We start from the raw sequence: 13,137 nt of genomic DNA, 5'->3' as shown, positions 1-13,137 counted from the left end.
TAATGAGAAACCAAATCAGTCATTCTTGAAATAAATTGAACTCAATGTTTATTCTTCAAATACAATACGACAAAGATTTAAAACTATAATCATCTATAAAGCGCAGCAAAAACCAAACCAATCGAAGCACCAGCGACACACATATATGAAACCCCACGAACCCTCACAAAAAACACATTCAAATTCTTAGCAATTTGAAGAGTCAGAGTCAAAATTTGAAGCCTACCTTGATCCTCCATCTTCCTAAAGAAATTCATCGGCTTTAAAGACCTCCTCAACATAAATGCCAGTGAGAACGGAAGCCCAAACCCCAAAAAACTCTGTATCGAAACCTCTGCAATAGCCGATTCTCGAGTAATATACGAAATCCAAGCTCCCAAACCAAGATTAAACAAACCCAAACCAGCTAAAACCTTACTCAAACTATAAATAGTCTTCATCATTGTTTCAAGAACTTCTCGGGTTTCATTCGCTAAAGCTGACACGTCGCGCTCAACGGTTGGACCAGTAATCTCCTGGTGCTTGAATCCAGAAAAATCATCTAAAACCTGATCAGGGTTTTGTGCATTTTCAAAATTCTCATCAGGGTTTTGCGTGTTTTTAAAATCCTGATCAGGGTTTTGCTTATTATTAAAATCCTGAACGGGGTTTTGAGTTTCATCAGATTCTTGATCTGGGTTTTGCAGGGGCTTAGTTGACAAGAATCTAGGGCTTCCAATTGGGTAAATATTCATTTTTTGATAGTTCAGAGTTTTAGGGTTTATGCTTCTTGATTGTGATTGATTAGTAAAGTTTTTTGGGGTATAATTCGCGTAAGAATTGATGATATTGTGATTGATAAAAATGGGTTCTTGAGATGGGGCTGATTTGACATGAAATTGGGCAAGAATTGAAAATTTGAAATTAGGGTTTAGTGGGGTTTGGGGAGAAGTGAGATTTGAGATATGGGTTTTGGGTAGAGAGAACAATGTGGAGAGAGAAGGAGTGTGTTTGAGAAAATTAAGGTTTAGTTTGCGAGAGATTGTAGTAGCCATTGGTTTGGAGAGAGATGAGAAGAAGGTTTTATGAAAAAATTTATGAACTTGAGTTTCGAGGGTTAGCAAGAGATTGATACTTGAAGTTTCGGTAAAAATAAAAAGAGCAGTAAAAGGAAATGTCAAATATGAAATATATTAGCCAATAAAATGAAAAATATGTCAGAGTCAGAATGATCCCTCTAGCCACCGTATTTGTGTATTTTTATCATTCGACAGTTTCATCTAAATCGCATTCGACCTTTGTTGAACCCTCTAGGCTCTAGCCAAAGTATTTGTCTAGCTTTACCTTTCGACAGTTTCATGTGTATCTTATTCGACGTTGTACAACCCTCTGCAGCCAACTACTATGTCTGCAACTCATTGTGTTGTTACATAAAATGAACATAGGGAACTTTAAACTTGTCACAAGTAAAGGTTGGAACTTAGAATATGTGTTGTTGAAATGTTGTAGAGTGTGCCAGACACCATGGAACTGGAACACTGTGAAGATGGCTTGCAATCATATCATGCTGAAGCAATCCTCTGTATAATCAAAAGAGTAAAAAGCTAGAAAAATGGTCTTAGCTAATCTCTAATATGGCGTAGATTTAACTGGTATCTGTAGAGTCGTAGAGAGTAGAGACGATGGGGATCCCTGAGGAGACTACTAGAGCATATACATCGATAATTGAAGTACCATCACTTCATCAATAAGAATTTTGAAAATTAAGGGAACTAACAGCAGCTGACAATTCAGCAGGTTCCACAGATTTATCGCTTTTCATGCACTACAAGGGCTTTATTCCAGAATTTCCCATATATTATGTAATTATTTTATTTGATGAATACTGAATAGTAAGTGATGAATTGATGGAGTTTCGTGAGTGCATAAAAATTAACAAAAATAGTAGATTTGCAGTGAATAGCAATTAACTCTATCAATTCAATGATGAATTAATGCCCTTCATGGTTGCATATGCTCTTAGAGCAGTCACAATAGAAGTGTTATGAACATATGATCAATTGAGATATACGGGGTTAAGACGGGAGATAACGAGTGTAAGTTTAAATTGGTTTCCTATTGTCTGGCATTCTCTTCAGTCTTCATATTCCTCTATGCTTTTGCATCTTTTGGTTAGGCTTGAAGAACAGGCTCGTGACCAGGGATCAGACTCGTGACCTCTCTTGATAGAGGAGTATAAGAGGGGTGATTGACCAAGGATCAACTTCATGCTTTCTCTTGAACAGACGAAGGATCCCACGCTTCCAACTATTCTGTACTGAGTTTGTTTTAGCTTTAGCTTGCTGCAGCCTTGTTTAAGGTTTAAGCTTAGCTAGTTGAGTTGGATCGGGGTATGTCCTAACTCTTTCGCTGTTTGTTTTATAGAACTGGAGCTTGCTGCAGCCCTGCTATTTGTATGTTGTTGTTGTTGAGTTCAGACAATTTTTATTTAGCAATAAAAAAGGGAACATAGATGAATCAGTAAACTAAGTTAGATCCATTCGATCCAGCAAATTTATACCCTCTACCAATCTCTTTGATCTTCCTCATATATTCAGTTAGTTCAACACAGGAATCTGCAGGGGAAGATACAACACACTTTCATATCGTGTCACGAGTTTAGGTATGGACATCAAATTATAGTACATTGTCCAGCACAGGTGACTGCAGTGTTACCACTATGAACATATGTAATGTTAAATTCTTCCATTGAGCATCAGTACAAGATATAAATAAAGAGTGATATCATTTGTTGCACCAGAATCTAAATCCAATCTTTAGATTCTAATTTGTGTGTGGAGGTTGTGACACACAAAATGATGGAGACCACCTGATCTCAGATACTGAGAATCTGTATTCTGTAATATAAGACTGATAAGATCAAACATCAAGGCCTGTCAATGAATTCACTGGTTTGCTATGCACAATCTGGATGATATAATATTAAGAGTGCTTGTTTATTGCATATTGTTTATTAAAGGATAATTCTTGCTTTTATGATTACAGACAAGCACCATTTTTTTCTCTTTTCCTTGGTGGTTGACTTGTTTGCGAAAATTTTATTATGATATCCTTTGTTCCTCACTTATAAGTTAGAAATACATTCAATTTTTAACTTACAAGTTACTTATAAAATAAGATTTCTCTAGATGTCCATGTTGACAGAGGAATTTGGGAACAACAAAACTTGAGCCTAGTAGCCGGAAACAAGATCTGTGATGACAGTTCTTCGTCGGAAACGTGAACAGTAACCGATGAATCCGATGAACAGTATTCGTCGGAAAAGATGAACAGTTTTTGGTGGTGATGATTATTGGGGGCTGAGATTGCTTAGGGTTAGTGGTGGCTCCTTTGCGCTCTCGCTTCTGACCCCTTACAATTTGCCTACGTATCCCTATTTATAGGGAATCAAGCCCACGTAGTTCTTGGGGAACAAGAAACCTAATGGGCTTAGATTTCTTATCCCGAGGCCCAGTAGGAAACCCACTGGAAACCGTCTTCTACTAGCTTTAGGAATGTCCGCCGATGAGGCCCAACCACAAAGGCCCAAGGCTCGTCCGCAGCTTCGAGACTTCACGAATAAGGCATCTCCCTGACCAAGGATAACCCTCCGCTACCAGCTGTTTCTCTAGTCCGCGGACGCAGGTATAGCCGTGGTTCACCCCAAATATTGGACGCATCCTTGTCCCCCGATAAGGAGCCCCTACCAGATTGCAGGACAAGTGATCCCAAGCTTTTGGGTGCAAAGTGCAGGATACTCCAAAGTCTCCCAACGAGGACACCCGTTAACTACAGAGACAGAGCTCCCAAAGCACACACCAGATTTCACCCCACATCCCCAATGAGGACACCCATTGACTACAGGAGGAGGCCTTCAGTCCAGGCATACCCCTGGAGGTCTCTGACCACGGACACCGCCTTTCCTGTAAATATGCTACAGGAAGGAGTTCTTCAATAGAGTACCTGCATCAAATAGGTTAGTAATAACATTCTCCATCTTCCTTGAATCTTCCAGAGAGTCCATCCAAGTAGCATATCAAAGTTGCATTTATATGTCAAGTAGAAGTTAAGGGTGCGCCCTTACATTCCTGTATGTTGGCGCCGCCATGTGCAATCAGCCTTTGATCTCTTCCTATATCATTCTACATCATAGGGCGCGCCCTAAATTATTCATCGTTAAGGCTTGCTCTAACTCTGTCCAAGCCAAGGTGTGAGTCTGTCAAAGCAATCAGTCCAAGGAGCCTTTCTTACTTAGGGCGCGCCCTAAAGCTCTCCGTAGGACAGATTCCAATCAAGGAATTCCTCTCCCCTTTTTCAATCATTGGACGCGCCTCCTTATTACGTTTGAGGGCGCGCCTTTGGGGATAATAACCACAACCGTTAATCAGCTACTCAATCAATGGGGCGCGTCCCTAGGGCGCACCTTCTTTTTTATGGAAAGTTAATCTTATCTTTTCCTAGATTTTAGGCATTTCTCCTTCGATTTTGCCTATTTTATCAATCTCATTCTGAATATTGTTTATATCAATTTTTGGGCATAACAACTACCCCCCAAATTCCATATGTCATTGAAAATGGGATTGGAATTTTTCTCATCCTTATCAAAATCTGTATAAACAAATCTTCCAATACTTTTTACAGGGCGCGCCTTAAACAGGGCGTGCCTTCCAATTTTTCTTTACAGTTTCAATGATGCCATAATAACCAAATAAGGCGCGCCTTCAAGAGGGCGCGTCTTAGAAGTTCAAACGGTTTAAAAATAGTCCCCCTTAGGGATTCATGATTGATGTGACTGATTTGACAGCTGTCTTCTTTTTTACTATAAATACTAGTCACAATCAGTCATTTTTTTCTTTTACTTTTACCCTCTCTCTTACTTCACCCCCTTTCCTTTTTAGAGCACCACCACCGGCGGCACTATCCTTCTGCTCGGAATCCTCTCTCTCAGCCACCATTTCTCCAATTTTTTCCGATCATTCTCTTCTCCATTCGAAAAGGTATGTAAAGCTTCTTTCTTTTTTGAATTTCATTGCATAAATCACATTGCATGATACATTGTCTTTTCAACTTCCTTCACTGTTCTTGATGATATGCATAAAATGATGTATATATCTGTGTATGTATATGTTTAATTCTGACTTCTTGCTGTTTTAGATCTAAATTTATTAGGTCTAATTTCTAATTTCATGTTTATAGGAAGCCTAATCGTTTATCCCTAAATTCAAAAGCATATATTTTATGATAAGGCGCGCCTTTACATTTATACTGGGCACGCCGTCGTCATCTACTTATCCGATAGCTTATCGCTCATAGCAGTCTCTATGGATCCTTTAAATGTTAGGACGCGCCTTCTTAGCGTACGATCCGTCTCAAAGTAAACTGTCATAGATAATAGGAAACATCATTTTCTTAAGCCTCCCCTTATTTTCTCTATTTCCTTCATACTTTCGTATCTCATTCTTTCGCATGGGGCGCGCCCTTAAAATTTCTTTTGGTTTTCTTGACAGCTGGAAGACGAGGGCGCGTCCTCTCCTTTTCACCCTTTCAAGAATTTCCTCACAAATTTGGGGATCTATTCGCCTCCAAATACTTCGATCCTCAACCCCCAAACGCCCACCATACTCCTGACTTTCTGAACCGGGTGGCGCGCCTTCTTCAAGACTCCAAAAAGGGTACTTTAATGGCAGATTCCTCAGGTAGTTCTTCTACGGACAACATTCCTTTGTCTCGTAGACATGGGAAGCAGAAGCTGGTCCAAAAGGACAGATCCCCAGCCCCAGATAGGACAGAATTGGACGACGATGACTGGTTTGAGAGTTTGAATGCTGATAGGTATAGGGGTGTTGAGAGGGGTGTCAACGTAGGTGCAGGACCTTCTAAAGTATCCTACAAGGTTGTATCCCCAAGCCCATCTCCTCAACAAGCAGAAGGCGCGCCTACTTCTCCCGTCCCTGAGGGCGCGCCTGAAGTAAGTGTGTCACCTCTACGTGATGAGGAAAATTTCTTTGACGAGGACTCCTTCCAATTTTCTACCTCTCCTGAGCCTTCTCCAATTCCCTTCCAACACTGGGAAGTTTCTGATAGTGAATTAGACTTTGATTGGGACGAATTCGAGCCATGCAATGAAGCTGTGAAGAAACATTTCAGGAAGGAGCACGGGAAACTTTTCTGCGTGGGCCTGTACTCAGCTTGTTCAGCTGAGCAACTGGGATGGCTCATGGAATTTTATGACATGGAGGGCATATGGGCGCGCCCTTTAAGCATGATGCGGCCCCATATCTTCAATTATGGGAGAAACTTTAAAATTCCGAGAATGGTGACCAGCCCCAAGCTGGTATCTTTGGGTATAGGCGCGCCCTTACATCCCTACCTTAGGGAAGTGATAGAACTGTACGACGTGGCTCCACTTCAACTTTCTCCCAACAGCTACAAGTTTATCCTGGCTCTGTTCATCCTCTATATGGACTTGGGTTTCCCTCAACCGTCAATGGCAGAAGTTGCTTATTTTTTCAATCTAAGAAAATCTAACCATGGGTACTACTATTTGGTGGTGGACAAGCAGCACAACAAGAAGGGTTTTTCCTCTGGCAAGCTTAGCCATGAAAAAGGTTGGAAGGAAAACTTCTTTTACCTGTACGACGTTCCCAGAATAAGGATAAGATTTAACAAGTCACCAAGTAAGGGCGCGCCCTTTCGTTTCTTTCCTTGCGTTATTTCTATGTTCTTTCTTTCTTTTCTCATCCTTATACTTTTTCAGACAGACCAGCGTCCAAACCTCTTAAAGGTGAGCCCAAAAAACGAGTTGAAGCCCTCCTTAGAGTGGCTGCTGACAGGTGGAACTTAAAAACCTTAGTCACCCGGACCAACTTGATGCGAGTAGGAAATCTTTCTGACCAAGTAGGAATGAAGTGTAAATATGTAAAATTTAGGAAGGGTGCTCCTGTTTCTCGTGTTATTGACTTAGACAGTGAAGAAGAAGCTGAAGAAGAAGAAGAAGAAACAGAGGATGGCTCCTTACAAGGCCAAGATCCTTCAGGTTCATTAATTGTAGAATCTAAAGGCGCGCCCTTTTACTATTGGCGCGTCCTTCTTCTCTTCTGTCAACTTTTTGTTGTCATATTGGATAAAAACTTCTGTTTATTTAATCTTTCCACGTCTTTAGGGCGCGCCCTTTTACTCTAGGCGCAGCATTTTACACATGTTTATCGATACTGCCTTTATCAATTGCTTTTATTTATTGCTCTGTTCAACATACTTAACTGTCACGCTTAACTAACATGTTCTATATTTTGTGCAGAAATGGCTCCTCCAAGAATTCCTAAGTCTTTTGGGGCTCGCCCTGGTGACAAGCCTAGGCCTAAGCCAAAGAAGGATGCTCCTGCAGCACAGACGTCTGTTCCAACTTCTGCCCCCATTCCTCAAACAGCACCTGTTCCAAAAAGGCCCATAATTGACCTCACAGAGAAACAGGGCGCGCCTAAGAGGCATAGAGCAGAGGGCGCGCCTTATGGACCTTTGGCTGCCTTGAACGCTCTTGGCCCCATGGGTTCCCTTCATGTTTCGGATGAAGAAGTGGAGCAGTGGCAAGCCATGGATTTGGGAGATGTCACTCGTGCTTCAATAAAGGCATCTTGCCAATTGTTCATCCACTCCACTCGAGTGGTGGACCTGAGATCGCCAAATGTTCGGGAGTTCCTCTATTCAATCCTTTTCCTTCTTCTTGTTGTTGGATATCTCGTTCGTACACATCTTATAGAGCTAGGGAATGATTATATAATTGGTTTATACAGACCCGTCCCGGCTGAGACCATAGGTAAAAATGACATTTCCATAAATTGACAAAAAAATATATCCATTGGCGACAACAATATTCTGAGAAACACCCTCAAGGACAAGGACTTTTTGCACGCTAAGGATATTAAGGCCAAGGATTCTGAGATTTCATTCCTCAAGGATGAGGTAGCCAATCTCACTTCTCAGCTAGAAATTGCCAACAAAAAGGCTACCTCTCTCCATACGGAGCTTGGTGTAGCCAACTTGAGGATTGAGTATTTAGAGGAGCAGCAGAAACTGGGATGGCCTGATGAGAAGAGGGAAATGACTGATGAGGTATTTGCCAATGGCTTCCACTTCTACAGGGTTGGTTTTGTGGCCAATGACCCTGATTATACCTTCGAGAAGTTTGGGGAGGAGACAGTTGCCGAGATGGTGGAGTTTAAGAAAGAGCATACTGCTGAAATCAAGGCGAAGAGGATAGAACTTGGGTTGGAGGAGGAAGAAGGTGAGGGCGCGCCACAAGAGGAAATCCCCAAGGACGCGCCTGAAGCTGATCCCACTATCCATCTTCAAGCTATTCCTCCAACAGACTAGTGCCTTGATTTAATTTAGCTTAAATTTCAAATACTTCTGAGGAGCCAGCCCTCTTTTGATGTTGTGCAAAGTTGTATGACTTACTTTTCTGCTACTTTTTGACTTTTACATGTATGGCTCAACGTTAGTTTTATCTTTCCTCGTACTCATAAAAATTTGTTAGAGCACTTTGATATTTTCCTTGGCCATGACTTATATTTTCACGATGGCGCGCCCTCGCATCACTATAAATCTTGTCAGTTCATTATGTCTGATGTTGCTACAAGGCGCGCCTTTTGATATCAGAGCTTATTTATTTATCATGTTTTGTGGGTGATTTCTTTTTACGTGATCTCGAAGTTGTTATCGTCCTTTTTATTCTAGCGCTTAGATATGAGGGCGCGCCATATTGCAAATGATACGTACTTTTTCTTACCAGTAGTACCTTTGCAATATTTTACTTACTTATTAGTCCAAAGGCGCACCTTAATTTGGGGAGCTTTTGCCTTAGCTTATTTTGCCGGCCATGTGCATTTATTCCTTTCATCCTTGTCTACTATGTTTATCTTGATTATGAAGTAGAAGTTATCAGATAGGGCGCGCCTCAACATAGGGCGCGCCTCTGATGTTTTTCAAATGAGAATTTTCATGTCAAGCAAATAAAGTAATTTGAGGTAACTTTTCTTTTATTGATAAAGCGCTCTAGTGTATATATTACACCAGTCCCATGGCTATTATGCTCTATGGAGAAATCATTAGAAAAATTTTTCTTCCTTCTACTAGTTCCAAGGTTCGCAGTCACATGTACTACCCCCCTAGGCTGGGAGGAATTTATTTGCTACTAGCCTATTATATAAGAATCAAAATAAGAAAATAAGGGGGACACAGCCACACCCTACTGATAGTACTTCCGTAAATGTTCTGCATTCCATGCTCGAGGAATAAGTTTACCATCCAGATCTTCTAAGCGATAGGTTCCCTTCCAGAGTATAGCTTTAACTTTGTACGGTCCTTCCCAATTAGCTCCAAGCACCCCGTGCTGAGCTATCTTAGTGTTAGGTATAACCTTTCGCAACACAAGATCTCCAACCTTAAACGGTACGGATTTTACCCTTTTATTGAAATATCTTGCGACCCTCTGCTGATATGCAGCAAGCTTCAATTGAGCGTTTGTTCGGGCTTCGTCTAACAGATCCAAGTGGAGCCTCTGGTTAACTTCTGCATCTTCCTCGACAAACACGTCTCTCCGTAGGGATCCTGCTCCTACCTCCACGGGAACCATGGCCTCATACCCATAAGTCAGCAGAAAGGGGGTTTCTCCTGTGGTCGATCTAGGGGTCGTATTGTAAGACCAAAGGACCATGGGCATCTCTTCTGGCCAATCTCCTTTTTTCTCTTCTAAATTTGCCTTCAAGGTGTGTTTTATGATTTTGTTTATGGCTTCTGTCTGACCATTACTCTGCAGATGATAAACCGCGGTGAAGTCTTTTTTAATCTTTAAGTCCTCACACAGTTTCCTTAACTCTTTACTATCAAATTGCTTTCCATTGTCTGAGATGAGTTTGTAAGGGATACCGAACCTGCATACTATATAATTGAACACGAAATCCCTTATCTTCTTTGCCGTGATCGTGGCTAGTGGCATAGCCTCTGCCCATTTGGTGAAGTAGTCCACAGCCACCACGGCATATTTCACACCCCCTTAGCTTTGGGCAATTCTCCAATGAGATCAATTCCCCACATGGCAAACGGCCAGGGGTTCGCCAACGAGGTAATGGTGGATGCCGGGGCGTTGGAATAGTTGGCGAATCGCTGGCAACGATCACAAGCCCGGACAAAATTGAAGGCGTCTTCCCTCATAGTCAGCCAGTAATATCCTTGTCTGAGCACTTTTAATGCCAAGGAACCACCCCCCGAGTGATTGCCACAAATCCCTTCGTGCACCTCTCTGAGAATATAATTTCCTTCTTCCATATCCACACAATGTAACAGTGGCTGATTAAACCCCCTTTTGTATAATATCCCATCGTATTCCACATACTTTGTAGCCTGGTACCGAAGACGTCGAGCTTGTAATTTGTCTTCTGGTACAACTCCTGTCTGAATATAGTTATGGATTGGGGTCATCCAGTTTTCTTCTGGGATTTCTTGCATTTGAAGCACCTCTACCTCCGGAATACTTGGAATTTCCTGGATTCCCAAAGGGATTTGCCCAAGTTGAACGCTGTCCATCTGTGAACCCATCTTAGCCAAAGCATCTGCATTACTATTTTCTTCTCGCGGAACACTTTCTTGCCTGACGTTTGAAAAAAAATTCAGTAGGCGTTGCGCACATCTCATAATATGAATTCACCAGCTTAGAATATCAAGAGCCTGTCAGTTACTAGTTACCGTACAATGAATTCCTTCTACCCTTATAATATCCCGAATAAATACAAGGCATGGATCTCGTGTCAGGCCTATCAAATTTAATCATATGATTTCTTATTTATAATGCAAAGTTCATATTAATGCAAATTAGAAACTCCTTTCTAATTTCATGCACTCTGGCCAGAGATTCCAGAACTCGCATACTAAGAATAACATAGGATATTCTTTTCCTATTTGGAAGGGGTAGATCCTCTATTGACGTTAACTATCTCTATACACAAATCCCTATGCCCAGAATAGACCTAATGGATGTCCTTGAGACTAAGGACTAAACCAAAGCACAGTTCATTATATATAAGATACCTTTAACGATCTCAAGTCTAAGGACACTTGTACAACTATCACTCAGTGAATAACTATTGACACGTGAGTAATCTCCATTAGTTGTTCAACTTATCGAGTCATGTTCAGTGAACTTATTCCCTAATAAGCACCTACATACTAGCTATAGTGTCACCACACAAATGCCTATGAGAACAGACATCCTCCTGAAGGGAGAAAGCATAGTATGTACCAATCTTTGCGGATACACTAACATCCGATTAGTTATCCTATGATCAGGAACTGTTTAAGTCCAGAGTTGTCGTCTTCTAGATCTCACTATTATAATCTCATTATAATTCTAGAAGCTTTACTCTAAACTATGGAACATCTTATTTAATACACTTTAAATAGATAAAGCCTATAAAAATATAACAAGTCTTTTATTAATTCAAATGAAATCAAATAGAAATACAAGAAAGTTCTTCCTAACTCATCATACATGATTGGATTTAGGACAAATACTTTCAATCTCCCACTTGAACTAAAGCCAATCACCCTGGTATCTAATACCCATCTTCTCTTTATGACGATCAAAGTGAATCTGAGACAATGACTTTGTGAGTGGGTCTGCTACGTTGTTATGTGTGTCAACTCTCTCAATCTTGACATCTCCTCTTTCAATGATTTTCCTAATCAAATGAAAGTGTCGCAAAACATGTTTGGAATTTTTATGAGACCTAGGTTCCTTGGCTTGTGCTATTGCTGCGTTGTTATCACAATACAACATAATAGGCTCCTCAATGCTAGGAATAACTCCCAACTCAGAAACAAATTTCCTCATTCAAACGGCTTCTTTTGCAGCCTCACTTGCAGCTATATATTCTGCTTCCGCTGTGGAGTCAGCCGTTATAGACTGTTTGGAACTCTTCCAACTAATCACACCACCGTTCAGAGTAAACACGTACCCTGACATGGATTTGCTATCATCACTTTCTGATTGAAAACTAGAGTCAGTATAACCCTCTATTTTCAACTCAGATCCGCCGCCAAAAACAAGAAAAATATCCTTAGTCCTTCGCAAGTACTTAAGGATGTTCTTCACTGCTTTCCAGTGGTCTTCACCTGGATTGGACTGATATCTGCTCATCACACTGATTGAATAAGCAACATCAGGCCTAGTACATAACATCGCGTACATGATAGATCCTATTGCTGAAGTATAAGGAATCTTACTCATACGCTCTCTTTCCTCAGGTGTCTTAGGAGACATCTTTTTGAAAAGGGACACTCCATGGCTCATCGGTATGAGACCTCTTTTGGAGTTTTCCATGCTAAACCTTTTAAGCACTTTCTGGATGTATGTACCCTGGGTAAGACCTATAATTCTTCTAGATCTATCTCTATAGATCTTCATACTGAGAATGCAGGATGCTTCTCCCAAGTCCTTCATAGTGAAGTTCTTCGATAGCCACACTTTGACTGATTGCAGCATCGGTATATCATTTCCTATAAGAAGTATGTCATCCACATACAATACAAGAAATGTTACCGCGCTCCTACTAACCTTCTTGTAGACACATGGTTCATCTATGTTTTTGATAAAACCAAACTCTTTGATTGTCTCATCAAAACGGATGTTCCATCTACGAGAAGCTTGCTTTAAACCATATATGGTTCGCAGCAGCTTATACACTAGGTGTTCATTTCCCTTAGAAAGAAAACCCTCTGGTTGTGTCATATACACTTCCTCTTCAAGTTTCCCATTGAGGAAGGCCGTTTTCACGTCCATTTGCTAGATCTCGTAGTCGTAGTAAGCAGCAATCGCAAGCAAAATCCGAATTGATTTTAACAGGGCTACAGGCGAAAAAGTTTCATCAAAGTCAATCCCTTGCCTTTGTCTGAATCCTTTTGCCACGAGCCTGGCCTTATAGGTCTCCACATGGCCATCTGCTCCAATCTTTCTTTTGTATACCCATTTGCACTCAATAGGCTTCACACCCTCAGGTGCTTCAACCAAATTCCATACTTGGTTGGTATACATAGATTCCATTTCGAATTTCATGGCACTTTTCCATT

General features: G+C 41.0%; 1 protein-coding gene across 1 annotated transcript; it reads right to left on the bottom strand.

Moving 5' to 3' along the window:
- On the bottom strand, positions 1-1,112 carry LOC141708833 (uncharacterized). Its single transcript, XM_074512642.1, has one exon. It carries the CDS (start codon positions 1,032-1,034, stop codon positions 90-92), a length of 945 nt encoding a protein of 314 aa, XP_074368743.1. The 5' UTR covers positions 1,035-1,112; the 3' UTR covers positions 1-89.
- Positions 1,113-13,137: the final 12,025 nt, after the last annotated feature.

This window comes from Apium graveolens, chromosome 2, assembly GCF_009905375.1.
Source record: "Apium graveolens cultivar Ventura chromosome 2, ASM990537v1, whole genome shotgun sequence".
NCBI lineage: Eukaryota > Viridiplantae > Streptophyta > Magnoliopsida > Apiales > Apiaceae > Apium > Apium graveolens.
Note: the sequence above shows the minus strand (reverse complement) of the source record. Positions and strands in the feature narration are given on the sequence as shown.